The 27,907-nt window shown below is 41.4% G+C and overlaps 1 protein-coding gene across 4 annotated transcripts in view; it reads left to right on the top strand.

Annotated features, from left to right (window-relative positions):
• Window positions 1-27,907, top strand: part of grid2 (glutamate receptor, ionotropic, delta 2) — a 434,148-nt gene that overhangs the window by 251,386 nt on the left and 154,855 nt on the right. For all 4 annotated transcript variants that reach the window (XM_068703404.1, XM_068703407.1, XM_068703405.1 and 1 more), the window contains one exon: window positions 10,542-10,747. In XM_068703404.1, the coding sequence (XP_068559505.1) occupies window positions 10,542-10,747 (206 nt within the window). The remainder of the gene's footprint in view (window positions 1-10,541; window positions 10,748-27,907) is intronic.

Here is a 27,907-nt window from a genome sequence, read left to right as displayed (position 1 = left end):
AAGGCCTCGCCTCTGTACAAGCAGAGTTCTTTAGAGAACAGACAGCCGAGTGTGTCCTCTCAAATGAAGCTTCGGTGCAACTATTTTCAACTCGAGTGGTGCGTTCCGGACACCGAGAACACATGTTTTCTCTCTATTATCTTTCTTTCCCTCCTGCCACAGTTTATCTCTCTCCCTCCATATTCTTTTCTGTCATTCTTCTTTTCTGATTTCTGCTCCGTTTTCTCTTCCACTTCTCCTCAGTCTGTCCTCAGGTGTTCTGTATTCACACTGACATTTTTTAAATGTGAGTGACAAGTTACCTGCCGAGTGACCTTGCCCATAGTCCAGTCAGAACCACTGCAACACGGGCCTCGTTGAGCTAATGTGGGAAGCACCACTCGGTGTTAACAACACTGTTGACATTAAGGTGATTTGTTTGGTTTTGCTTTTAGCCAATGACGAGAGGGGCCTGAGGCGCAATAGTAAAAGGTTATACCCAACAGAAGAGCTTGTTTTAAAAGTGTGATGCTTGTTAGGTTGCCAGCTTTTTTCATGAGAGAACAATACAAGTGATGAGTATACTTTGTTTGATAAAAAGCAATGTGAGTGAAATGATAAAAGACCTCAAAGGTTCTCTTTTTGACACTCAGAATATTAATATAGCAGCAAAAAACTTGTAAAGATGTATTAGAGTAATGGCATCCTGATTAGATGATGAAGTCACTCTCCCTCTTTGTGTGTTGTAATGCGATCTTATCTGTGCTTTGTTTACATAGCCGGCTCAGTTGTGCCCCGCTGGCTGGCTGCTCTGCACTGCGCCCATTCGGCGGTTAACGCTGATAATGTTGTTCCGACTGTTGCAGTTTTGCAGAAGCGTAGTGTCCGCCCTCCAGCCCTTCCCCCAGGATCACACTGTTATTTGCGCTGTTCATATCGTTAGAATACGCTAACCGTGTGGAGGCAACCCCTCATTCATAGATTTGCTCTGAATTTGTGTGGAGAAATCTTTAGCTATTAGTTGTAAATGTTTAACTATAAGCAAAAGTTCTGCATATAATGATGTGAGAAGCGTAGCAGTTCTGTGTCTTTGGATTGGAACAAACAACCAATCTAAACATTAACTGCATTCACATGGGATACAGCTAACCTCCTCTAAAAGACGCTCTGGCTCAAATATTGGCCAACTTGGTCAATGCACAGCAGCCACTCATGCCTGTTGTGCATTACCTGCATGTTTGTTGTTTTATGGAGTCTCTATTGTAGTTATACATATTTTACCAGAAGTTTATACATTAAATATGAACTCAACATGATAAAGTGGTGCCCGCCTCAAGAGGATACCATTCATACCAGGCCCTGTTTGTCATAATGCAGTTCATATAGTGTGATGCAGTGTCCTGGGTCTGTGCCATGTGCTGAAAGTGTGGATTAGAGTTCCTGCTGTAACCCATTGTCATGGTTATTAAACTTGTCTCTGTCACCTTGCATAGTGCTGCCTAATGAAGCATGTTAATAGTTTTAAAACAAAAATCCATACCTTGAAATATACTTCCCTCCTATCTTTAAACTCCCTCCTAACAATTTGCTCATTAGTGAGTAATGGCCCAGATGAGGACAGTGAAAGACTCCTCTTGTGTCCCTTCTTTCTTTCTCCCCATCACACGGGGTGCCAACACCTGATCTTACAGGTTCATACAAAGAGTAAGAGTGTACCGTATTACAGTGAAGAGGGTCACCTCGTCTTGTTGTGTCTGCTCCTTTATAGAGGTGGAAAACAATTACTTGGCAGGGCAGAGATGGGTGAAAAATGTCATGAACAGAGAAAAGGGTTATAACAAAAAGAAGAAGAAAATGAGAGAGAAAAAGAAAGAAATGGCATTGAATACAGAAATGTTTCATGCACATAGGACAAAAGTCTCTAATAGGCTGTTGTTAAATAAGAGAACAGAATGGAAAATTTGATTTTTTTCATCTTAAATTGATCACATGCAGACTTACTAAGACTGATGAAAGAAATGGAATGAAATTGGAAATGCCAGTTTTTTACCTTACGAAGACTAATTGTAGGTAAAATCCCAGCGTGTGTTTGATCTCACTAATATAGAAAAAAGCATTCAGCAGAGAACAGGAGAGTGTTTGAGGCAGGATACTTTTGCTATTTTTTTAATTTTTTTTTAATTTTCTTGACTTTTACTGGATGACGAGATTTTAAATGTGACATGAAGATATTGATCACTTTCCCTTACTTCTTAAAAATGTATTAAAATTCACCTGTTTAACACACAGGACATGTGAGACATACAGTAGTCAAATGCACAGTCCCCTTTCTCATGGTTCAAACTTAACATAGACTTATAATATTTAGGAGTAAACACATACGTTCATTTTTTTCTTTTTTAAAAATAGGAAACAATTTTGACCAAATTGATTTTCTGAAGCAATATTTAGTCTTAATTTGAAAGGTACAAACCTATTGCGTCACAACGCCAATCTTTTGGTTAATGAGCCCAGCCTCTGCAAATCTATTGTTCTCCTGGATGTTTGTTTGGACCTTACGTAGCAGTGACATGCCATGTTTGAACCATATCTGCACTGCAGGAGACAAAATGGAGTAAGGGAGGGAAAATAGGAGAGACGACAGTATGAAGTCGTTTCTAGAGACAAAGGAAAGAGAACAAGGAATGATGAGAGAGAGATGCATGGATGTATATCTTTTTTTAACGATAGTGAAGCCCAGAGACGCAGCAGGGGGGAGAGCTGGTGGGAGGTGAAAGAGGAGGTGAAAAATACATAAAAGCTGTGCCAAGAGAGCTGTGGGAAAGTTGATGATAAAGGCAGATTCAGAAGAATGGAGGCAAACAGGAACACTCATGAGCCAAACACCAAAGGTCTACACGCTTTATAAAGGGAGGACATGTCTTACTTTGTCTCCTCTGGAGTAAAATCGTTCAGAGAGCAAGACAGAAAAAGAGATAAAAGTGATGTGAATATATAAGGGAAAACAGAAACAGCAAAGCAGAGAGGGGAAAGGGACATGGATCTAACGGCATAGCAGATTTGGTAGGGCAGAGAAAAAGGCAGCCAGGAAAGCAGATAAACAGAAAAACAACTGAAAAGCGTGTAAAACCTTTTACAAACGTGACCCTGGAGTAGTAGTTTACATCCTTGGAGGGCACTGGAGGTGAAATGCCCTTTGTGATGAAAAATTGAGAGAGAGACAATTTCAGTATTGTTTGAAGCTGTTTTTTTTTCCAAAGGGGAATGCTAGATGCAGACATTGGAACCAGAATACGACGCGTCCAGTCCCAGAGCACTTGTTTTGGACAAAAATGTGCTTGTGACTAAAATCCTTTTGTACAATTGAATGATAAGGGCTCTACTCTAGTGTTACATGCAGTTCAGCAATGTCAAAGCAGCCCAGGGCATAAGCAGGTCCACATCAAAATAGGTCATAGGAATAAAGGACGAAGGAAGGGAGCTGAGGAATACATGCTGGAGAAGATGGGGGAGGTATTGAAGGTGATGCACACCTAAAAGGTGCCAAACCTTTTATAGAGTGTTGGTTTTTATCAAGTGTTGGTTAAACTCTCTGCAGGGACTCTGGGAATGCAAAGCCTGGAGGGTTGATAGAAAGAAAAAAAAAGGTATAAGGGAGGAAGAGAAGGAAGGGAAATAAAGCAAGAGTGGTGGATGGCGATAGGCCCTCAGATCTAAAGGAATAGACAATTTAGAGAGCAATAGATAGTTGGGAAGACTAGCGATGCTTCAGGGCTTAAAGCATTTTATTTGCTATTTGGAGGTAAAGTCCTACGTTTCAGTTCAGATCCCAGGAGCTGGGCACTTGAACATTTTCAGCCACAACTTCAGCTGATGATTTAATTGTCCATGCACGCTTATGAGAAACTGGCCGGCATTCCATTCGAGGCTCAATCCATATTTCAAGAGCCACTGCCTTCGAGCCATACAACAGTGAAATGCCTGAGGCAGGGATAAGGATAGCCAGAGGTAACGGCAGAGAGGAAAGACAAAGCAAAGACATACAGGTGTCGGTCTAACAGCAGAACAGGGTGGAGATGGTTAGAGAGACAGATCTGAAAATGGGGTTTAGTTGCGAATATGGTTCCTATGGGGGGTTTTTTCTTTTGTTTTTCAATGTTATAAAATAATCATGCTGAACGAGAGTCTGGAGCAGTGGCTCTGTGAAGTTAACCTGCTTTCAAAAAGAACGAGTCATTGGCAAATCTTGGAGCACTATTACCTGTCACTGAACAAACCAAAAAGGGAGGTAGACAGCAAAAACAATACTGACTCTCCGTTTCATTGCTGAAATGTATTACTCCATACCAATTTTTTAACATTGCTGAAACAATACCTGACACAAGTATAAAAAGAATACAGCTATAAACTCGTCAATGTACTAGCATCTGTTTAAATTCCATTTGTAATCTGCTACCCCTTTGTCCTCGACCCAAGTTGTCCCCCCACTCCTCCCTCAGCTTGCCTTGCCACTTGTGAAACTAATATATGTCAGCATGGATTCCATGGCAGCAAAACAACGTTATGATATGGACAATATGCGATCAAGCTTTATTCCCTGCTCTAGAGCAAGCGTCAGTCATTGGGAAAACTTAGGGTAGCTCTGGTAGTCAAGTTGTTGTACGGATGGATGGACACGGCCTCTTTCTAAAGTCACTGCCAGCTATGCGTGGCTGTTCCCCATTAGCTGTCAAACAAAAGCTGTAAACGCCTCAGGCAGGGAGAGGAAGGTTGAAACGGAGCAGGAGGTCGGGAAGGAAAAAGGCCTTAAACTGAAAAGTTAGATGTAGAGTTAAAGTGTACAAACCCAAAGTTTGGCATTTCCTTTGTTATTTGATGGTGGGGAAGACTCACAAGTCAAGCAGAGAGAGGGAGAACTGGGGAGAAGAGAGACTCTGACAGACAACCAGGGAGTAACAGTGGCTGAATCTCATATGCAGATGTTTGATTTCCAAACATTTTGCCTCACCCAGGGGAATCTCCTCTAATACCAGATGTGTCTTTTTCTTTTTTTTCATATAGATGTTTCTCTTTTGATATCCTCCCTCTAAACGGGTGTTCTCAGTGCACACTCCAACAAATGCTATATTTAGATGCCCTCTCTTTTATTTCCCATGTAAAGGTACACAATGGCCTAAAATCATGTGCAGTATCTTGACCCGTGATTATATCAACAGAAGAGGCTGATTTTAATCTTTTCTCTTGTAGCTTATGTTGGTAATATTTTATGCAGTGGATAAACAAACCATTTAACTGACTTATTGTGAAAACAAAAACGTCAACAAGTTGTAAAAGACAAAATAGGTCATTAAGACTAAGGCCACTTAGATGAACTGAGGGAAGGTTTGCAGTAATTGCTCATTTTATGAGGTGAGGGTTTGGTTATAAAAACAACACTGACAGTCGGTGGGATGCGAACTCAGGTCTCCAGTGTGAATTGACGGACATCACACATGACACAGAGCCCGCCTTCCAGACAGGAAAAGCTTGGACGTTACACACTCTCAAAATGAGATTCAGCCCAAGAGAACACAAAGCAAACAAGGGAAATGGAGGGAGGTTTCAGATGAAGAGTCAAGGGAAGAGAGAGGATTGAGGGGAAAGCAAGCAGGGGAGAGTGGATTCTGGGTTTCTGAACACAGACGGACCACTGAGCTGGTCGGTACATGCAGGTGAAATCCCTGCATACCGTTGGCTGCTACACTACATTAACTCCAGCTTTCACTCTGAGCCAGGAAACTGGAGGATAGATGGGATAGAGGGGGAAAGAAGAGACGCCTGACGAATGGAGGAAAGGGAGAAAATGCCTTTTTTAGTTTCACTATTACACTTGAAAAGGTGGGAGATGGTGCATTAAGAAGGTAATCAGTGGACATGGATGGGGCTCCGTTGTAGTAAGTTATTTTATTGACACAAAAAGATAAATCATTTAGGTCCCAACAATATAAAATGGACAATAAACTTATTTGTAAGATCCCATTTAAATATTCTTTGTTATGGAAAATAGAGGTAACAAAGAGGGATTTTGCAAAAATACTGGATACTTTACAACCAACATTGTTGTACAGAGAACAGATACATTTGAAGAAAACATGACATCTGGTGTTTTTGCACAATTGGGTTTCTAAATTGAAAAAAACAACTAGTATGTGAAGTGGCATAGTGTACAGAAGCTGAAGTGAATCAGGCTCAAATAGACACTCTAAAAGTTGTTTTTATAAATGTTGCTAAAAACACTTTGGCATGGCAGCAGTAATACAGTCATCTCTATTAGATGAGGATGTGGGACTGTGGGGGATGCACAGTATGTCTATCCATGGGAGACTTGGGAGGAGTGGTGGAGTAAGGTGACCACTTGGAGGGGAAAAAGCTGTTGAGGTGATGGTCGATCGTGGCGTTAATGGAGCGGTACCGTCTCCCAGAGGAACGCTTCTCGGACAGATGGTTGCCTTGGTGGGCAAGGTCGGTGGAAACTTCACCCGTCTTTTGATCCGCTGTGGTGCTCTGAAGTTCCGTGATGGAAAGCAGCTGACAGCCAATGATCCGCTCAGCAGTGGGGAGTGCGTGCTTAAGCCTTGTCGTTTGAACAGCAGGAGGCAGGAACTCAACCCAACTCTGATGGAGGAAATGAGGATGCTTTTGACTGATAATGGGTACAATTGGACCAGAATATGTCCACATTTGAAAGTCAATTACTTTTTCTTTTCTTTTTTCTTCTAGTGGTTGTTATAAAATATTCCAATACTGAATATCTCACCTGTAGCTGAACCTTTCTCTATGTTTTCACTTTTCTACATTGCTCCGGGCAACATTGCCGAGCAACATTTATCTATTGTATTTAATTACACTTTTGTTTTACACTTGTGTGATTGGTGGGTGGGTGTTAAGTTATTCATCAATTACGGTTTATAGCCTAAATACATGTTATCATGTTCCACATTATCCTTAATCAAGGCAAAGATCACGGCTTGCACAAGTTATTTACGAATACATGTTTAACGGTTTAATCTAGTGAGCGTGATGAGCTGGAGTTGGGGAAACAGATGGGTTTGTTTTTTAAGCTCCTCACAGAATGGAGCCAGGCACATTTATTACACATACTGTACAGCCTGGACTATAAACCGGTATGGAGAAAGAACTGATGAGTGCAAAGAAAGCCAGAGCGACCCTCTAGTCAATCAGCAGCTAAGAGAGAATGGCCGACAGGTGGACGAACAGGTACGAGGTGAAGAAGAGGCCTGTAGCACAGTCACTAGAATAGGCAGACATGACATAAAGCCAGGACAGAGTTTACAGACACTTTATAAAAACATATTGAGGAAAAACTCAGCCTTTTTTTGTATTACTTTTTTACAACTGATTCATGTTGTGTAGCTCATTAGGAGTCACAGCCCTAGTGATGATGATTACATTGCCAATGATAATGTAGTTAAACAGCAATTACTCCAAATTATTATTCCCACTAATTAATAATAGTAATTAGATCTGAATGGCTTGATAACTCTGTGCTCCTGCACCAATTAGAGCTGTGTGGTTTGGCCATTAAAGATGCCATCTCAGTGTTTGCTCGTCTACCTTTCTTATCAGACAAACAAATGAAATACAACAACAACGTCGCAATTATTAGACAAACCGTGAGCGATATGGATACACTGAAAAATTAATGATCTTTTTTTTTATCAAGTCAAAATGATGCACTCACTCATATGTTGTGCCAACACAGCAAGACATACACATCTGAATGCATGCGCACGTATGCTCAGACGGACACTCGAGTTTGTGTCAATTGACAACCCCCTCTTAAACAGATTGGGTGGCCAGCTGCTGTCCTCTGGATTGCTGCATGTGTGTGTGTGTGTGTGTGTGTGTGTGTGTGTGTGTGTGTGTGTGTGTTGTATGCATGTGTTGCTGTGTAAATGTTTGGGAGAGGAAAGTGCGAAAGAAAAGAAGTTGCAAGACATTAATAACGTTGCTGTTCTCGCCGTGTCATGTTGTTGCTGAAAGACTGACAACATTCCCTTTTTAATCTTCTCAGTGTGGGAAAAGGTGTCGATTTGACATCTGACACACACAAACTTTTCGGATTGTCCCCCACACTGTCCTCACTTACCCTTCTGAGCTCACAGCCTGCTCGGTATCGTAAGCGAGTGTGTGTGTGTGTGTGTGTGTGTGTGTGTGTGTGTGTGTGTGTGTGTGTGTGTGTGTGTGTGTGTGTGTGTGTGTGCGCGCGCAGGATTTTTTTTTTTGTCTTCTTTCTAAATTAATCTCTGTCTGAATCAATGCTGTTGCATGCTGTCTCTCTCCTTAATACGTTGTTAAACCTCCAAAATTCGGCATTGATGCAATCACACCATCGCCTCAGCCCTGTGGCCCTTAACAAGTCTAATCAATCCAGTTAATTGCTCAGTCATGACACTGGCAATGACGACAGTGTCATCCGTTTTCCATATCAAATACATCATTAGGTAGTTGCTTTACATAACCACTTTACATAACCGCACACACACACACACACACACACACACACACACACACACACACACACACACACACACACAAACACATCATTCGATCATTAGCAGTAGTCTCAACCAAAGTGCCTTAATTAGGATTACCTTGACCTGCAATGTAGCTCATTAAGAATAGAGGAGTCCAGGCAGTAAAATTACTGACACAAGCATCGTGGTTTGTTATCATACAGAAATAACTCTTAATATAGATAATTACAGTGGTTTGGTGCTTTAATCTAAATCTCTTAACAAGTTATTTGTTCCCTTAGTGTCCCGGTAGGTATCTGCATGTACTGTATAGTGGCTTCAGGAAATATGGGACACGTTTGGCTCTGTTCTACTGTAACAGCACAGATACTAGATACTAGATATTCAACACAACAACAAATCCCTGTTCCTATCTAATTGAAGTTCAATCGATAAAGGAAAGTTATTGCTTTTCTCTGTCACATAACTACAGTATTAAAGAATCCATACAATGGATTGGGGGAAATGCGTGTTAAAATGAGTCACATCTGGTTGAGCAATATGAGATCTAAATTTAAGAACATTCCATACACACTACTTTCTTACAATTCTGAATTTTAGAATACAGATGCTTACATGTATTCAGTGAACCGGTCAAGGTTTTTTAGCCATTAGGGAACATAAACAGCAATATTATTTTTTTATTATTTTTTAAGGATTTAAGCAAAAGGAAGCACTTTTTTTTATGGAATAAAGCATGTATAGCTATGTTTTTATATATGCACAAAGACCTACAACTAAGAATCGTTGTATTTTTGTTAGCTTCGAATGAGACCTTCATATCTACATAGAGAGCGCCACTTCAAGGAGTCTGCCGTGTTGCACTGCCATGTTTCTACAGTAGCCCAGAACGGACAAACCAAACACTGGCTCTAGAGAGGGCCTTTTGCATTTTTATGTTACCTGAAGGCCACCATAGTTCTTCAACATTAAATTAAGGGGTGAGCAGAGGGGTACTCAGTTTGTTGCAATCTGCAGCCTCACAGCTATATGCCACTTAATCATACACACAGATATTATGTTAAAATTCATAAAAAGAATTCTGCTGATTCAAAAAATCTGGGACGAAAACCAACCTATGATGTCATCTCTGTTTACACTAGTTTGCTACAGTACTTATCTCTACTCTCTTGTCTTCAACAAAAAAAAAAAATGAAGCTGTAAAACAATGGCTTACAAGATGTCCTAAAAACAACAGCAGGCTCTGCATTTGAATGAACCTTGTGTGTGCGTAATGTGTCAGTCCAACGAGGCCGCGCGTCGGACCACAGCTTGGTACTGCTCAATAAAAAAGGGAATCAAAAATTGGGTTCAATGAATAGTTTGCAGTTTGCACGTGAAAAAGTATTTTTTTAATGTGCTACTGTATGAATCCATCTATCACTTTACTGCCAGTTAATCCCACTCCGAACACTGAATTTGTCCTTTGTTATTGATAGTGTTGTCTATCAATATCAATAGACCTAAGTATCTGCATCAATCGACCTAAAGGGCAAAAAAACATGCCTCTCATTTTGGATGAGTCACCAACATATGCTTTTGTTTTCATGTCTATGTGTTTGTAAGAGATGACAAGTCTACAGAATGCTTTGTATATTTAAGTTTGTAGAAGACAAAGGCTTTCAGCACTGACGGGCATAGTGCTGACAACAAAAGCCGTAGCTCTAGATTCATACAAAGGATAACATTTGAGTAATACGTACAAATGCACTGATAGACAGGAATCACTGCCTGTAGGAGCTCATGAATTGAGATATTTACCGAACCTCTTCATGCAGAGAGGCAACCAATCAGCTACAGCAGTGAATATGGTGTCAAGTAATCAGTGATGGTCTCAATGTTTTTGATCAATCTGTGTGTGTGTGGGAGCAGGTGTATGCCTGCCCTTTTTTTTTTTTTTTGCAAAATACTTTCATAGGAATGCGTATGTTTTCCTCTACAGCCCAATACAGAGACGCATGTTTAACTCTACCTCTCTTTTTATAGATATCCGTGGTATTGAGGATTTCCTGGACCGGACCTCTCAGCAGGGAATGGACGTTTCCCTTCAGAAGGTGGAATCCAATATCAACATGATGATCACAAGTCTGTTCAGAACACTGCGCGTGGAAGAGCTGCATCGCTACAGGGATACACTACGCAGAGCCGTGCTGTTCATGAGCCCAGCCACTGCCAAGGCTTTTATCACGGAGGTAAGGAGGGTCTTTTTTGTTCCCAAGTTTTCTGTGTAATGGGGAAAGTAACAGTAGTTCAAGCTTTTCTCACCCGATATTTTTAATTTAAAGATATGGTAAGGAACTGGTTAAACAGTCTCAGTTTAGTGCTGATGCCTCTATATGACCTACATAAATAAACAAGACCATCAGCGAAGTTACTGTTTGTACGTAGTTATTCTTAATGCTCATCATCGGTGCCACTGGGTTAGACTTCGTGCAAAATCACAAGAAATCATGTAGGTTCACCAGGAAGTCCTTCAGCTCAGACTCCAGCGGGTCTTCTGGCAGCGACCAGCCCTCAGCAGACAGACTCCGATCCTGCTTCACTGCCGCCTTCGATCTGCGGGTCGAGCTCTGGCGGGAGGTGATGAGTTCTGCGCCCGGCAGAAGCGGCTTCACCTCCCGTCAGGAGTAGAGCTCCGCCGCTCTGCTTCGCTGAAAGCCAACGCAGACGTCACGCTGCTGCGGGCCAAGGCCGTATTGTCTGGCATGCCGAAGTAACGGGCGAACCAGAACCAGGACTGAGTGTCAGACCCTGCTCCAGTAAAATGAGAATTTATCTAAAGGTCGATCCGCTTCTGTCCACAGGGACCCGCCGAAATCAACACAACATTAAAGTTCAGCTTTAAAAAACTCTTGCAGCCCTATTTATTGAGAGGTTAGCATGTCTAATCGAAGTCCTGCGAGAGAGCGAGCTAGAGTCAATCAGTGTCGAGTCAGTCTTGATGTAATACGGCACAACATACATTGAAACATTATAAGTTAGAATATATGTCTGTCCTTACACACGTGTGGTTAACTACTCCCTTCCCACGCATACACACACACACACACACACACACACACACACACACACACACACACACACACACACACACACACACACACACACACACACACTTCCCCACCCCCTCCTGTCATGCTCCTTATCTCTGCAGAAGAAGACAATTAGTGGAGTTCCTTTTGCTCTTATACATAAATGATATGGAGGTCATGGTTGAAAGCAATAGGCTCTAGCATTAGTTATGAATTTATAATTTGAAGTGATAGGATGGGGCTTAATCCCATGTGTCATGTTCTCATCTCAGTTTAATTAAAAGTGACCTCAGAAAGAGCAATCACAATCTAATTTGGCTGGAGGCGTGACAGGGAGAGGGTGCAAGATGGGGTGTTATTGTGTGTCTGTGAATGTGTACGCGTCAGTATTTACAGTGTGAGCATGTTCCTGTGTGTTTGTAGTCTCAGCGATGTAAGTGTTGCATGGAAAAAACACTGAAGTCAGTACACTGTGCCGGCCAGAGGACTACGATAATGTGTCTCAAGGTTTCACTCTCTTGGAACGTTTTAAGGAAACGTTTAAGCCGACGTTAAGTGATTTTTCACCACTAGAGAGCAGAAAGACTTCAACACAAACTCTCAACAATGAACCTTTTTGTTAATGGTTAGGTCAACTGCCTCTTCACACATTCAGCAGCAGCACAGCAACATGGTTATCCCTTGGAAATTGTTGAACAAATGCGTCTTTATTATCACTTAGCCATTCGTTCAATGAGATCTGATCTGCAGTAGGTGGGAAATTGCTTAAGCTTTAACATTATACAATATGGAAGTGTCAGCCTCCATTTTAGTGTGTGAGTGGAACCCAAATTAGTTTTCCAGAGTCGCTCTTTCTCTCCTCTCCGGGAAGGTTGACAAAGCAGTCTTTTAATCTAATTTAGTCAGACATCAAGTGGAGAGAGGTTTCTGAGATGAAGTGTCAGGAGATGGTAAAGATTGCTGGTTAAGATTTATGATCACATCTCTCTCTCTCTCTCTCTCTCTCTCTCTCTCTCTCTCTCTCTCTCTCTCTCTCTCTCTCTCTCTCTCTCTCTCTCTGGCAAGATGGTGAGTAGGGGGTAAGGGAGGGGAGACAAGGACTGAAAGACAGACAGACAGGCAGGGAGACATGTGGAGACAGAGAGAGATGACTGGGACTTTGTCTTTTCTCTATCAGAGCTATTTGTGATGTCATTTGTCACAGAGAGCACCTCCCATCCAGATGCATTAGGCCCTGATGTTATATGTAAACTGGAAGCTGTTCCAAAATGTAGAGACTTGGCAGAAGAAGAAGAAAGGGAGATTGGAGATATGGCAGGCCTTCGAGAGTGATTAGAAGATGGAAGGCAATTAAGAGAGTGCAAGGAAGTGCCTGAATTTAACATCTCTTAACCTTAAGCAAGAAGGTTTTGTGCCTAAACTGAAACGGTTTCCAGTCTCTGTAACTGTCCTTACTCTCCGAACAAAGTACTTAAACAACCAGGAACTAATACAGGAGGGATGTTAAGGAAGTACTTCAGTGCATTAAGGAAGATCTAAAGGAAACTAAATGTGGTGCTCAAGCATGTACTGCAATTTGTTAAACTGCCCCCACATTGATGCAGGCCATGAGATGTTGGTCTAATAGGTTAAAGACAGAGAGTCTTATGTCAGTTGATGGTTGCAGATACAGACCACACATGCAAAGCTGTAAATGTGGGAAAGAGAGATGCGAGTTATCATGAGCTTCTTGGCTCATCTCTTCATTATTGTGACTTTGATACGAGTCTCTGTCCTTGCTCTTCTGTAATGTGTGGCTTTCATGTTCCTGTTGTGGTGAGAGCTCAGCAGGAAATATAGTTCAACATCTGCTGGATTCTCAGTAGAATGTCTTCCCCCATGCACATCCATGCATTTTACCACAAAAGCACACGGATGTACGCTCAGTCAGTGTTCTGCATTATTTAACATGTACTTGCTCTGCTGCTTTTTTCTCAGTTTAGTACATGTGGGTGAGTGTACCATCCACTGCCAACAAGGCTCCTTGCTGGCACATACATCTCCCTATTCCGCCCACTTTGTGTAGTCAGAGGAGCAAAGTGGCTTTCTTGCCCTAAGACCATTGTCTTATTACAAATATTGCTTGTCATGAATTATGAATGGCTTTCCTGGACTTACTCGGCTCATAAAGGACCAATAACTCGATGAGTTTAAGAAAATGAAAATCATTACAATTGTTGCTGGGAGGTTTTGTCATGGGTAAAATATGCCTTTTAGTTACTGAGAGACGAAGCATAAAAACAGGGACTAAAGTACATAATCCTATAACATCAGTATACAGTCATACATATTCATATTCCAAACGTGAATAATGCATGAGCTGTAACCAGGTTATCAGTAGTGGTTTTTGAATTCTGCATTGTCAGTGTTTATTCTTGCTGGTTTATTACAGTGGGATTTGAGGAGAGCTTAAACCGAAGAGAATGTGACTTGAGAGAGGCACAGCCTTTTCATATTCTTTCATTTATAAGAAAACATGAAATGGTATTTATAGGATGTTGTGTTATAAAAACAACATTGTCTTGTCCATCTGTGTTTCTTGCCACTGATCATACATCATTTTGTAGGCAGACATAGCATGAAATAATGAGGGAATTAATATAATATTAACAAAAGTATTAGTATTTGGAAATTGGACCATAACCATGAGTCAAAATGTGCTCTTCTCTCTCTCTCTCTCTCTCTCTCTCTCTCTCTCTCTCTCTCTCTCTGTCTCTCTCTGTCTCTCTGTGTCTCTCTCTCTCTCTCTCTCTCTCTCTCTCTCTCTCTCTCTCTCTCTCTCTCTCTCTGTGTCTCTCTCTCTTCTCTCTCTCTCTCTCTCTCTCTCTCTCTCTCTCTCTCTGTGTCTCTCTCTCTCTCTCTGTGTCTCTCTCTCTTCTCTCTCTCTCTCTCTCTCTCTCTCTCTCTCTCTCTCTCTCTCTCTCTCTCTCTCTCTCTGTCTCTCTGTGTCTCTCTCTCTTCTCTCTCTCTCTCTCTCTCTCTCTGTGTCTCTCTCTCTTCTCTCTCTCTCTCTCTCTCTCTCTCTCTCTCTCTGTCTCTCTCTCTCTTACAAACACACACACACACACACACACACACACATAGACTTCATATTAGAGATGCAATGAAGCGGAAAAATATAAATTTTGCTATTTGATCTCAAGGCGTTAACATTTCAAAACGTTGCCATTTTGGGACTATTTTCTCTTTAACTGACATTTCTCACTTGAAGGACCTTCAAACGGGTTGGAGATTATTCCAGAGATGACAGATGTTGCAAATGAAACATGAAGAAAAATATTCTGTATAAGACATGTTGAATAATGCATTCACTGAATATAGCTTGTATCCAAAAAGTTTTTTTTATTTTTTGCCCTAAGTAAAAGCTGCTCTTATCACTGTCCACTTGCCTAATAGAACCGGAAAATACTCAATTATAGAGCTGGTGTTTGACCGGAGACAGACGGAGATACTATAATGTTGGAGAGTTTATTACATTGTACATTATATAGTATGTTATGTCAGCAGAACATTGGGATCCTCATTGACGGCTCCATATGACCCAAAGAAAATGCAAAGAGACATTCTGCATTGTTCACAAAATATAAAAACAAAACATATACAAGTCAATACTCCTCAGATGGCTGACTGTTTTCATGCCAAGGCTCATGCACTTGATGAATCGTAAAACCAACTTGACATAGCTTTCTACTTTTTCAGTTATGTATTTTTGATCATTCTATCAGGTCTGCTTAAGTTTTCTTTTGCTGACAGTTCCCCAAACTCAGACAGAAATGGTATATTAAGGCCCCGTGATCTACGCTCCTCTCCTGAAGAATAGCCTGAAGAAAAGGCTTTTGGAACATGACGAACTTAGAAGTTATTTGACTCAGTGGGTGGATTTTTGTTGTTACAGTCTGGGTGGGTGGCTCTGCTGAGAGCTGTGTGCTGAAAAAGTTGTGGAGTTGTTGTCATAGCTTGAGGATTGTACTTTTTCGACTGTCTCTCTCTCTCTCTCTTTCCATTAATATGTGGGCTTCTGCTCTTACTTTATTGTTTGTTGATTACGCTCATCTTAAACTGTAGCACAACACCCCATCTAAGATGTACCGGTTATAATGCAATGAACGTGAAGTTAAAGTCATCGAAAATCTATGGACGTCTTTGGAAAAATCAAAAGACAAAGAAACACACTCACCAAAAACTATTTATGTTGAAAGGAATAAGTATGAAAGCACTTTTATCCAACGCACAGGCAAAGGTAAGAGCTGAAATCAGCCTTAACTCCTTTTCTTATATCCAGAGAGGTTATGGAAAACATAAAGTATCCCTGTATTTCACAGCTTAGCGGTAAGGGACCAGCACTGGTAGCCTATAAAAAAATGATACGTTTGATGGTGGGTTTAGACCCTAAAGAAAGATATAATTGTCGCCCACAATATTGCAGTGTTCACTGATACAGTAATGTGAACAACATGACTATGCAGGAAAGGAAACAGCTTATTCTCCTGCTAGTTCTTTTATGCATTCAAAATATGTACTTAGGTGTTCTGTGGTGTTTGAAAGCAACACGGATGAAACAGGGAAACACAGAACTGGTCAATTTAAATACATTATCACCACCATGCATATTGTTCTTCTTCTTCTGTCATCTCGTGACCTTTACCCACAATATAGCATGAACTATGAACATAGGTTTGTCTGAAGACCCCTTAAGATTGTCTTTGCCAGACTTTCGTAAAATATTCAATTTAAAGTAGCATCCCTGCTCACAGGTATAATGAAGAAGCACCAGTCACAAATATTATTTCTTATGTGTGACATCTGTCTTTTGGAGAGCAATTTTCTTTGTCGTGGGCAATTTTCCTACTGATCCGATCTGATCACCTTTTTAAAATACATTTTAAGTTCATTCTCTGCAATCGTCCCCGAGGGGTCGGGATTAGCAGGCTTCTGCTGCTAATGGAGCCTAAAATCAGATGTTGTGATCCTGCTTTGCTCCACTGCCATTGATGAATATGTATTCTCTCATCGACATCCTGTGCATGAATTTTCCACAATTTATAATGAATTGTCTCTGATTCATTTGGGCCCCAAGGTCCATGAAATATATGCTTGTGAGAGACAATGTGGGCTGTCAATTACAGTCAAAAAAAAGGATAATGTTTTCTGCAGGATGCATATTATATTAGATCATATTGCATTACATTGTCTTGTATTAAGTTATATTAAGAATTAAAACTAGATGTTTGAAGCTCTTTTCCCATACATGTGAGTGCTTTATATATTTCTGTGCTTCTGTTTGCTCACTACTCTTACATAGAAAGTGACTGTACCGCTGGCCTTCCATATGCTCTCCTCCTTTGCGTCTTTCTCTCCGCCTCCTCTTTTACTTTTGCTTACTGACACATGAAGGTCGTCATTTCTGCCAGCCTCTCCGTCTGGAGTTAACTTTTAGTGAACTTTTCGCACATTAACCACTCAGCTACAGAGGGCAGTGGGCTGGCAGGGCATTGTCAGAATCAATTGGAGGGTAGAAAATGACAATGATTAAAATGAAGATTTGTGGGTAGTGTGATTGAATAGTTTGACTTATTGAGATATTTTTTCATCATTCATCAGTTTTGTGCGTCACTCCTGTGTCAATGGAGCACGACGAGCACGTGTTGACATTTGTAATTGTAAGACATGTAGGAGAGGGTGTGTATGATGGAGTGACAGACAGTAAGAATGTGAACAGCAGGCTATACAGACGGGTGACACAGGAAAGTAGGCAGATGAAGAAATCAGTGGAGGGATCCACTGAGGTCGGTGAGGTGGGATAGGGATTAACAAAGATGAAAAGCATTTCAATTGATTAATGGACTGACTTTACTTATTCTACAAAACTTCAAAAACTAATGGACCTACGATACAATATGCTCAGCGTTTTTGAGTTAATCTCCAATTAATACTCGCATGCATGGCCCAGACCTTTATGACTTTGAAATGTGTGCTTCTTCCTTGGTAGAGGTCAGTGAAAAAGTGATCTTGAAGGGCAAGGCAGAATTCAGCGAGAGATAACGAGAGCTAAATGGATGATGTAGAGTGTGAAGGATGAACATGTGAAGAGCGAATGAACAGAAACGGTTCAAGACGGTGATGGGGATGAAGGAGAAGAATCCTCTTTAGTTGAGAACAAAGAAGAATCAATGAAAGAATGTGAACACACAGAAGCAAATATCCACCGACGCAAAGTGCTGCATGTTGATATTTAAGGATTTTATTTAGCAGAATTGTGTCACTAAACACACCTGCATACTCAGTGATTAATAAATCAAATGAATGAATCAATGAAACTGTGCACACACACACACACACACACACACACACACACACACACACACACACACACACATATTTACAGAAAGTAGTTATCCTAAACGTGCACAGCATTGTCAATACCAGCAGTGCCACAAATACAATTATGTATTATTTGAGTTAGTCGTATGCCAGCTTCTCACACACAGTTATGAAGGCAGCAATCATGGCTGGACCAACATTTTTGATAAATGCCAAGAATGTGCATTTAGACGAATTTGAAACATCTCGTCAGTCAAACGAACAATAATGCGAGAAATCTTCTTGAAGTTATTTTCCGTGAAGTAGTGATCAGACTGCATTACATTTGTCTCTTTTGAGATGGCCAGTGTGTCACATTAGGCAATCAAAGACTCATAAACGTATGTGTTTACCCAGCCTGAGAGATATGGTGGACTACTCATCCGACCCCGAACAATTGTGGCTCGTTGTTTTCCGTGACTTGCATGGCAGTCATGATTGGGAAGGAACTGTTCCACCTGACAGCAACAACAACACATGCATGAATCTATTCATTGTCACTCTGTTATAAATGTGGGCTTTTGTCTTGGTTCTTCCCAGTTGGTAGAAACAGGGTGTTGGTGTGCAGCATACTCACACACACACACCCATAGCCCCATGTGTAATTCATTTGGTATTATGCCCTTTACCAGAGTGTAACAGCCAAATGTTGTTTTCTTTTCTGATTCACTAGTTTTTCTGTTGAGACATGGTGAGACATCCCAGCTGCTGCTTCCACAATGCCACTTGCCTCTCATTTGCCCAATCACACACACACACACACACACATATTCACACACTGATGGCAACAAGCTACCATGCAAGGCACAGGCCTAACTATCAGGAGTAACTGGGTTCAGTGTCTTGCTCACGGACACCTTGACGTGTTGATTTGATGAGCTGGAACTGCTAATTCTTCATCAAGTGGCTCTGCCAGCTCAGCCACAAATAGCTCCACTTCTCTTTGGTTTGGCCATTATCAGGCTTATATCGCTTTTTTCTGAACTCGCCATAACCTGATTGTGACCAAACCAAAAAAAGGATATGAAAACATGAACACACGTCTAGAGAAAGAGAGAGATAGAGATAGCATCCTCCGCCGTCCACTTTCCAGTGCAGTTAAAAGGGCACTTCAAGGGCTTGGCTCTAGCTCTCTCCTTGAACTTTATCACCAGACAGAGATGGCATTATGTTCTTATCTCAACAAACAGAGTGTGTGTGTGTGTGTGTGTGTGTGTGTGTGTGTGTGTGTGTGTGCGTGTGCGCGCGCATGTGTGTGTGTGTGTGTGGGATGTGAGATGTGCGTTGACATTAAGGTTTTATCTGGGCACATGGAGCTGGAAGCACAATGATTATAGAGCATTACTGCTAAAGGACTGAAAGGTTGGCTGTTTGTGTGTGTGCGCATGTGTGTGTCTGCTTGTGTATATGTGTGCGTGGCTGTGTGTAGGTGTGTGTGTGTGTGTGTGTGTGTGTGTGTGTGTGTGTGTGTGTGTAAGGAGCACCAAAGGTGAGCGCTATTGACTGCCGCTAGTACAGCCACTAATGGGGATGCCATGTAAGTACTTTAGAGATGATACAGATTGTGTGTGTGTGTGTGTGTGTGTGTGTGTGTGTGTGTGTGTGTGTGTGTGTGTGTGTGTGTGTGTGTGTGTGTGTGTGTGTGTGTGTGTGTGTGTGTGTGAGAGCTTGCCATCACATGTTTTTTTTTTATCCTTTGGCAATGTGCTTATCTGTTGTCTCTTTGTCTCTCCACTCCTCTGCTTTACCTACATACTCGAACGCTCGCATACGCGCAGACACACACACACACACACACACACACACACACACACACACACACACACACACACACACACACACACACACACACACTAACACACTTCACCTCACCTACACACTCTCCATGCATGCTTTGCCCTACAAGCATCATTTAGATCCCCGCTCTTCCACCATCATGTTTCCGCATCTATCCATCTATCGTCGTCCTTCGTCGGTGGATCTCCCTTCACCCTCACCGGCATAAACACACACTGTTTTGTTTAATATTTCACACGTGTCGGTCATTATATCAAATAATGTCACGCAAACACAACAAAGCTGTCCATACTGTAGGTCAGAGTGTGATGTTTAGTGGCAGACCCTCCCTCCTTATCTCCCCATACTTCCGCTGCTTCGACTTCTGGAACCTGTTTTGGGCTGTTGCATCCTCTGGTTATTCCTGCGCTCACTTCCTAATGGGATTAATGCTGTCAATTGAGAAGAGACATAGAGAGATGAAGCATAATGAAATTAGAAATGAAAAGGGGACGGTTTATGTGAGAGGAAAAGGCAGGCAAAGAGAGAGTGTGTGTGTGTGTGTGTGTGTGTGTGTGTGTGTGTGTGTGTGTGTGTGTGTGTGTGTGTGTGTGTGTGTGTGTGTGCAGTGACGAAGGACAAATTGGGGGAATGGTCATGGATGGGAGACTCATGGGAAAAAAGGCACATAAACAGATAAGAGCATGGCATGTTTCAATAGAAGTCACCCAGTTGCTTTAAGTACAGCACCTTGCTTACAGCTGGCAATAAAGCAGAAGGCTTTCTTTTCCTAAAGCCTCTTACTGTGTATGGCTGAATGGCCACAAACAACATAGTAGCTTTTAAGAAGAGAGTCTGACATCTATGGTGGAATGCACTCTGCATGTGTTTTTTTTTTTTTTTTTTCTTGCAGAATGTGCAAAAAAAATACCCAGCAGTGAAAAATACAAAGGAATAAGTTGAGCTCTGGATGCCGCCCCGTGTAATTTAGAGTTGTTGTAAATACTATAATATATCTTATTTTGAATAAACAGGTGTTTCTCAGTTCTGTTTTATCAAATCTTTGGGCATGAGTCATACACCGCCATGGATCCTCGACTGAAATGTGACTGTAACCACTGTCATTTACCTAAAAGTGAAAAGCTTTTAACTTAAAAGCAACCCACATGCAACATGAAGAGATGCTTGGTTTGTTGTCTCAGTGCCAACTATCAATCTCGATTTCTTTAGAACCAAGAAGGGCGATCTTTCCCTTCAGCGCTCACGTTTCATTTTGTTTTTGTACATGCTGTTATTGATGGTCCTCTTCAAGTATCTTCAGTATACTGTATAATCCCTTTAAGACTTGCCGACAGCAGCTGGAACTGAAGACTGTATCACGATGAAAATTGACAACTCTGCCATGCCGCGTCGAGGAAAATACACACACATACACAGGCCAATTTCCACACACTGCGATCCATGGAGACCCTCCGCTGTGTGTGGAAGTGTGCATGTTTGGATAGGTTTGTGTATTTACTGTGTGAGGGATCCAAGGCGCGAGTGAAGTGGTTTGAGGCCTGTGTATCTGGATTGATTTTTGTTGCTCAAAGTAAAAGTTACCCATTCATTTTGTTCTTTATTGATTAGTCCGTTTGTCATGTGTGATATCTGAGACAGATTGGATTGCATTTCCCCCCTAACTTGCAGAGCAGCTGCCTTCCAGCACACTGTTCCAGCATTTCCAAAGGTACCGAATGAGCCAGAAGGACGGGCATAATTCTTAGGCAGACAGCCTATTCACTGCTTCCTTGTGGTATACATTTTCATCTCACCTCCTCCTTTTTCTGTCTCCTTTTCCTCATTCCTTTTCCCTTAGCTCTCATTTTCTCTTTCCTCCTGTTCCCATCATGCGCTGTTTTTATTTTTTTTCCTCAGACTGTGTGTCGGTGTGCTGTTAACACCATGGGTGTCTCTTTTCTTCATGTACTCGAGGATGTAGCTGTCTCTCTTCCTCTCTCAGAGACACAAACATATAAATGATACACTTGAAAACATGTTTGCCCACTTGTAGACTGTCATGGTGTCTCCTTCTCTCTCGTCCCTCTAATAGGGTCAGGCTCAGGGTCAAACTGTCTCCCTCCCGCAAAGCCCAGCAGGAAATGCAGCAATAACATGGTTTGATAATTGAGAGGTGAAGGTGAAGTTTCTCTTTAGGGTCACTTGATCTTTTGTCTCAGCTTTGCTTTGGTTTTAGGGCAGAGTGGCCCATGGCTTTGATTTTGCATCAGAGTTGTGTTCAATAACATGAAGCATCCTACATGCTCTCAGCAAAGACTAGAAGTTCTCTTTTGTGAATGATATTTTAGTTTTTGTGAGTAGGTGTGCTGTAGATTCAACTTAAAAGTTAAAAGTTACTCTATACATCACCTCTTCTTTCTTAAATGATACACAGTATGCGTGTATTTAAAGTAAGAAAGTAATGTACAAGATTTGTTTTTCTTCTGAAGAGTTTAATTTGCTGCAAAAAGGCTACTTAATATCTCAGTAAAGCAAACGTGATGCTGTGAAGGCTATTAACTGATTAAAGCAAGAAAGACACATTTATCTCAGAAATATCAAAACTATCTTAACAATAGAGCAATATCTAGAGGTCAATTGTTTTGAACTGAATTAATTAAGTACGCAATTAGTAACTCAATTTCACAGCCGACAGCCTTCCTTTACAGTGTTTAATGCCGGTTGAAATGATCTTATAATGTTAAGTCTTTTTATCATCTGAAGGAAAAAAAAAATAAAAAGTTGATTAAAATGATTTAAAAATGACCTGAATTATGTGGAGCCCCCAGAGTTACCTGTAAAACATGAGTGCACAGTGGGGTCAGCTCCTCTGGCTGGAAACTTTAGCATATGCTTCGGCCCCTGGAGCCCTGATCAGATGTGTAATTGAGGGCCGTAACATCTGCTACTCTCCACCACATCCAGCTGGTTATTCCCTTCAATTGCTCACTCACTCAAACAGCGACCCTTCATCCTGTGACACTGATACGACCTGCTTCTCTCCCTCCAGTGGTAACTGCTCAATCTCGTGTTGGAAGGTTGCTACGCTGTGGCTCATGGTGACCCCGTTTGAAAAAGCAGGATCTTAGATTGTGATGCGCTTTGCTCGTTCTTTTAGTATTTTCGAGAAATTGCTCTGTTCTTCTATTGGTATTTTTGACTTTGACTTTCACAGTGATTAAAATCTCTATGTATGCAGCCTTGCTGTTTAATTTAAAAAACATAATTTATGCCTTGTGGTTATTGGTTTTGTGGTTGAAACATCATCTGTTTTGTGTGTGTCTTTCTGCTTTCTGTCTTTTTGTAAATTGCCTCTGTCTGACTCCTCAGTTCAAAACAAGATATCACGATCGTGGCTGGTAAAATGATCTGTGTACATATGCAGCTGTAACAGATCTCACCTCAACGCGTCAAATACCACCGCTTGGTCAGTGGACGAGTCTATCTCAGACGTTTTACGTTATCAGTTGCTCTGAGCCTGTGATCGGGACAAGGGTGTGTTTGCACACGCTAAACGATACATACGTGTGTCTGTGTCAGACGTCGAAGAGCACTGTCCAACGCATTGGGAGTGAGAACAAGTTGTCAGTACAATGTGTACGTTTAGACAGTGTACTGTGCAGTATGTGTGTGTGCTGTTGTGTGTGTGATTGACACTTGAAGATATCGCCCATATCTTGTGTCAGGAACAGTTGACCCGAGTTGTTGCTCTTCACATATTGCAGTCAGAGAGAGGGAGCGATGGATGGACAGTCGGACTGACTGCAGACAGATGAACAGAAGTAGAAGAATCATTATACAGTATATTGGGTCCAAGATTAGTCAAGGCACAGCGGGCTCATGAGCACACTTCAACCCATTCATTGGCCCTCGCTGTCACAGACACGCAAGTATGCACACACAAAGGCATTTGTGCTTTCTTTCTCTCCGTCTGCCGATCCATCCATCTCCATCTGTCTTGCTTTCATTGTTTCACACACACACAAACACGTACACAGATAACCTTCCAGTCCTCTCATCTGACCTTGCCACAGGCAATTTCAGTTGGTATGGTTCTTGACATTGTAGGGCACGGGTCAATCTTTTAATTTACCTGTGTTCTGCTCTCTTCTGCCCTGGTTTTCTCCGAACTGACATGACCTATCACCAACTGGGCCACTGAGCCAGTGCTGGCTATTTTCTTGTTGTTGCCGCTTTCCTCGTATGTTTTACAAAGGCCAATAAAAGCCTGTCATCTAAAGGTGATTGTCTATTCTTTTGGCTCATATTCTACTTTTAAAGTTCTATTGATGAAGATGAGTAAACCGCATGACTTGGAACTACTGGCCTGTGCTAAGATATTTTAAGTGTACTGAGTCTCATTAGGCAAGGAAAGTTTATTTGTATAGCACATTTCAACAGCAAGGCAATTCAAAGTGCTTCACACAAAGCCATTAAAAGCCTTAAAACATAAGGCAAAAGAAAAGGAGATTTAAAAACAATCAAGAACATTCATTGAAACATTAAAAACAGTCATTAAAAAGCCAAAAATAGAATAAAAGTTTCAGTGCAGTTTAAGAAATAAAGCACAGTAGTAAAATGCAGGAAAGTGATTAATATCCTTGTATCTGGTTCAATTAAAGGCAGCAGCAAACAGAAAAGTTTTAAACATTTTTTTTAATAGTATTTAACTTGATAGTATTTTCAAATAAAGGATTCATTTGTTTGGTTACATTAAGTTATTATTACCAAACAAAACGTTTTATTGTAGACAGAAAGTTATCCAGCAGTTAGCTTTCCAAATTCAGTCAAGGATTGGCTCAAGGTTCAACGTTGAAGCTCATTGAATATGTATTTATGCGACCCGGTCTGATGTTTACAGCATAGGTATTTTTAGACACAGAAAATTGACAATGAATTGAAATGTTGATTTGTCCTGGCTATGTGGTATGCCTTAATTTAATGTTCAGTCAAATGCCATTATTGCAATGAATTGTAAATGAATTACAGAAACAATGGTATGGAATGATTAGGATGCAAGCATGTGAACGGAATCTAGATTGTAAGTCGGTGGTTGATGGAAATTTAATATGGGTTATGGACATGCATACTAAATGTATGAAATAAAAACAATCCCCTATCCCCTGTTTACTGCTGGAACAAAACAGTTAGTAAATCAATTAAAGAACACACACACACACAGAGACACACACACACTGTTTAGACCTCTAAAGACAGCTTATTCTATTTGTTCCAGCCATTGATCAGTTAATATCTAAATGTCAGGTTGCATATCGTCATATTTGCTGGGCCTGCTTGTGGTGCATGTGTGCGTCTCTGTGGATCTGTGGTCTGATCAATACACTGAAAGGCTGACATTCACACACATACCCGCAAAGTCTTGTGTGTTTCAGCGTACACACACACACACACACACACACACACACACACACACACACACATAGGGCGAACACAGAGACCAACACACCCAAACGCAGTTCAGGGATGATGGATGTCTTGCATGTTGGCCTTGTTACCCTTTGCCATCACAACACATACTATCAAAGACTTTCGCTGTCCTAGCATTTTATTATATGTCATCCAGAAAAAGAGAGTGGAGACAGTGAGGGCAATATAGATGCCGAGAGAAATGTATGGCTGCTGAAAAATGTCTGCTGAAAGGACAAAAAGAAGTGAATAGCTCTTTCTTCCTCTTTTCCGTGTTTCTTTTTATCAGAAAGTGAGTGATTGATCAATAATGCCATTGGTGAGCAGGTTGAGGCCTTGTCAACATGAGGTTTGCCGGCTTTTGTTGAGTATGACGGCTCTCTGTTGTGTGTGTGTGTGTGTGTGTGTGTGTGTGTGTGTGTGTGTGTGTGTGTGTGTGTGTGTGTGTGTGTGTGTGTGTGTGTGTGTGTGTGTGTGTGTGTGTGCTTGTGGGGGTTAGAGTTAGAGAGATGGATCAAGACCTTTTCAGATTGGGTTTGAAAAAGAGACAATGTTCTTGAGCAATAAAAAAAAGATCACACACATAAATTAACACACTCGCACACATGGACACAATCTGGTTTCTCCAATCTCTCTCTCTCTCTCTCTCTCTCTCTCTCTCTCTCTCTCTCTCTCTCTCTCTCTCTCTCTCTCTCTCTCTCTCTCCCCTTCCCCCCACGTCTCTCTGTCTCACTAGCATACAAGCACAACCTTTATAAACTCTGTAGATTGTTGGTGTGTGACCACGGCTAGATCGGACTAATTAAACAGACAATGATGGTGGTAATTTAGAGTCATTAGTTGTTGGGAGGTATCACACAGGCCTTTGACACCCCTCTGACTCATGTCATGGTACGGTCCAGTGCATCCAAGACCAGTACTTTATTACATTGCACTCTGTATCCGGGAGAAATATCCCTTTTTGCACTGTGATGCTATCGATAAAGGCTCTGTCTAGATTTTACATGGGACGCTTTCACTGTAAACCGTTTTGTTTACATGCAGCGTTTCTTACAAGAACCCATCGCATGTGTCTGTAAGGTTTATGTGGTCTGGGTTTTAGTACATGTCCACTGAGGATGAGCCTCACACCTTTCACACTTCTTCTGCTGCTTCATCTCTGTTGTAAGCTGCAGTGCAGAATGAGATCAATCAAACACCTCACACCAAAAACATGGAAAACATTCAGCTACTGCTTCGTCTGTTGCGAGTGCATCTCAGCAGATGCCATCATGTACGATGACTGCTAGCGGCTGGAGAAGTGACCTGCAGTACATCGCTATTTCATTGGTGAACTTCTTGTGCCGAGGAATTTGGTTTTCAGGGTAACGCAATATCTCAGGAACGTCTTCGTCAAATTTGACACAAACGTCAACCTCGACTCAAGGATGAGCTGATTAGAATGTGGTGGTTAAAAGTTACTGTGACCTGTAAAATCGTTTTTTAGCCGGAATGACAGTTTCGTACGTAAAATGATGAATTGATGCCGTTTTGGACATGGATGTAAAATGCAGAAATACATTTGCAAGGCGGTAATTGTAGTTCATTTTATTTTGGAGTCTGACAATCTCTGAAAGTGTAATTTCATGGCCGTGAGATACAACAAAACATTGTAGAATGTGATTCTCAAAGGTAAAAATCAAGACTTTACAATTATAGCCCTCTGCAGATGGCAGAAACGTACCATAAGTGTGGCGTGTGCTATTTATTATGGATTTAAACACTTGTGTGCACATTTCGTCAAGGTTTTAATGGTTTTATTACTCATATGCCATTTGTCCAACTCAGTCGCTGAACATTTTCATTTAATTGTATGCCATTACTCTAGACTACCATGACTGCATACCTTTTATGTCTCAGTGGCCCAACTGTGTTATATTACGTTAATCACTTACTTAAGGATCCCTGAACCATTACATTTTCTTAGATTTTTAGTGTTTTTGAAGACAAGAGGTTTAGTTCCACTTTTACAACCAAAATTATTCTGAATTATTGTGAACATAAACCATAGACAAGACACAGAGATGCCTTGAAAATGAAACACAATATTTACCGTTTGTTGTTGGCTGTGTGTATTTGCTGTCTGTGTCCGCCGGCGGGGAAAATGTTTTGGGCTTGTCGCTCCACTTGGCCTTGAGTGTCTGCACTTTATGCACTCAAGCCATGTCCTGCAGTAACAAGTCATACAACACAATGTTATTGTCCAAAGACAGTGTCTAACATGACAAGTCCCTGCCTCAGACACACAGCTGTCACATCCCAGATGTGTACGTACATGCGTGTTGGGTGAGTTAATGTCTCTACATGACATGCAGGTATCATCTTATCTATTTTCAGGATTATTTATGGGGATGTGTGCAGAGTGCAGGGTGTATTTGATTATTTTTTTACAGCATGGCAGCAGAAGAACAAACACAAGGCTTGAGTTTAGCAGTTGTAGCAGCTAATGTGCTAACAGAATGCATGCCAGTGGAGTGCTTGCGTGTGCGTGCGTGTATTTGTATTTGCCTGTTTGCACGCCATCAATCAACGCTCAGTGCTCCTCTGCCAAGTATGGAAATCCAAAGAGCAAAACAGTGTCATAATGCGCCGCCCTCTGCTTGACATCACCTCTACACACACACACACACACACACACAC

Source organism: Cebidichthys violaceus, unplaced genomic scaffold, assembly GCF_023349555.1.
Source record: "Cebidichthys violaceus isolate CVI_PGR_0920_01 unplaced genomic scaffold, fCebVio1.0.p SCAF_9, whole genome shotgun sequence".
Lineage (NCBI taxonomy): Eukaryota > Metazoa > Chordata > Actinopteri > Perciformes > Stichaeidae > Cebidichthys > Cebidichthys violaceus.
This window is presented reverse-complemented; position numbering and strand designations above follow the sequence as displayed.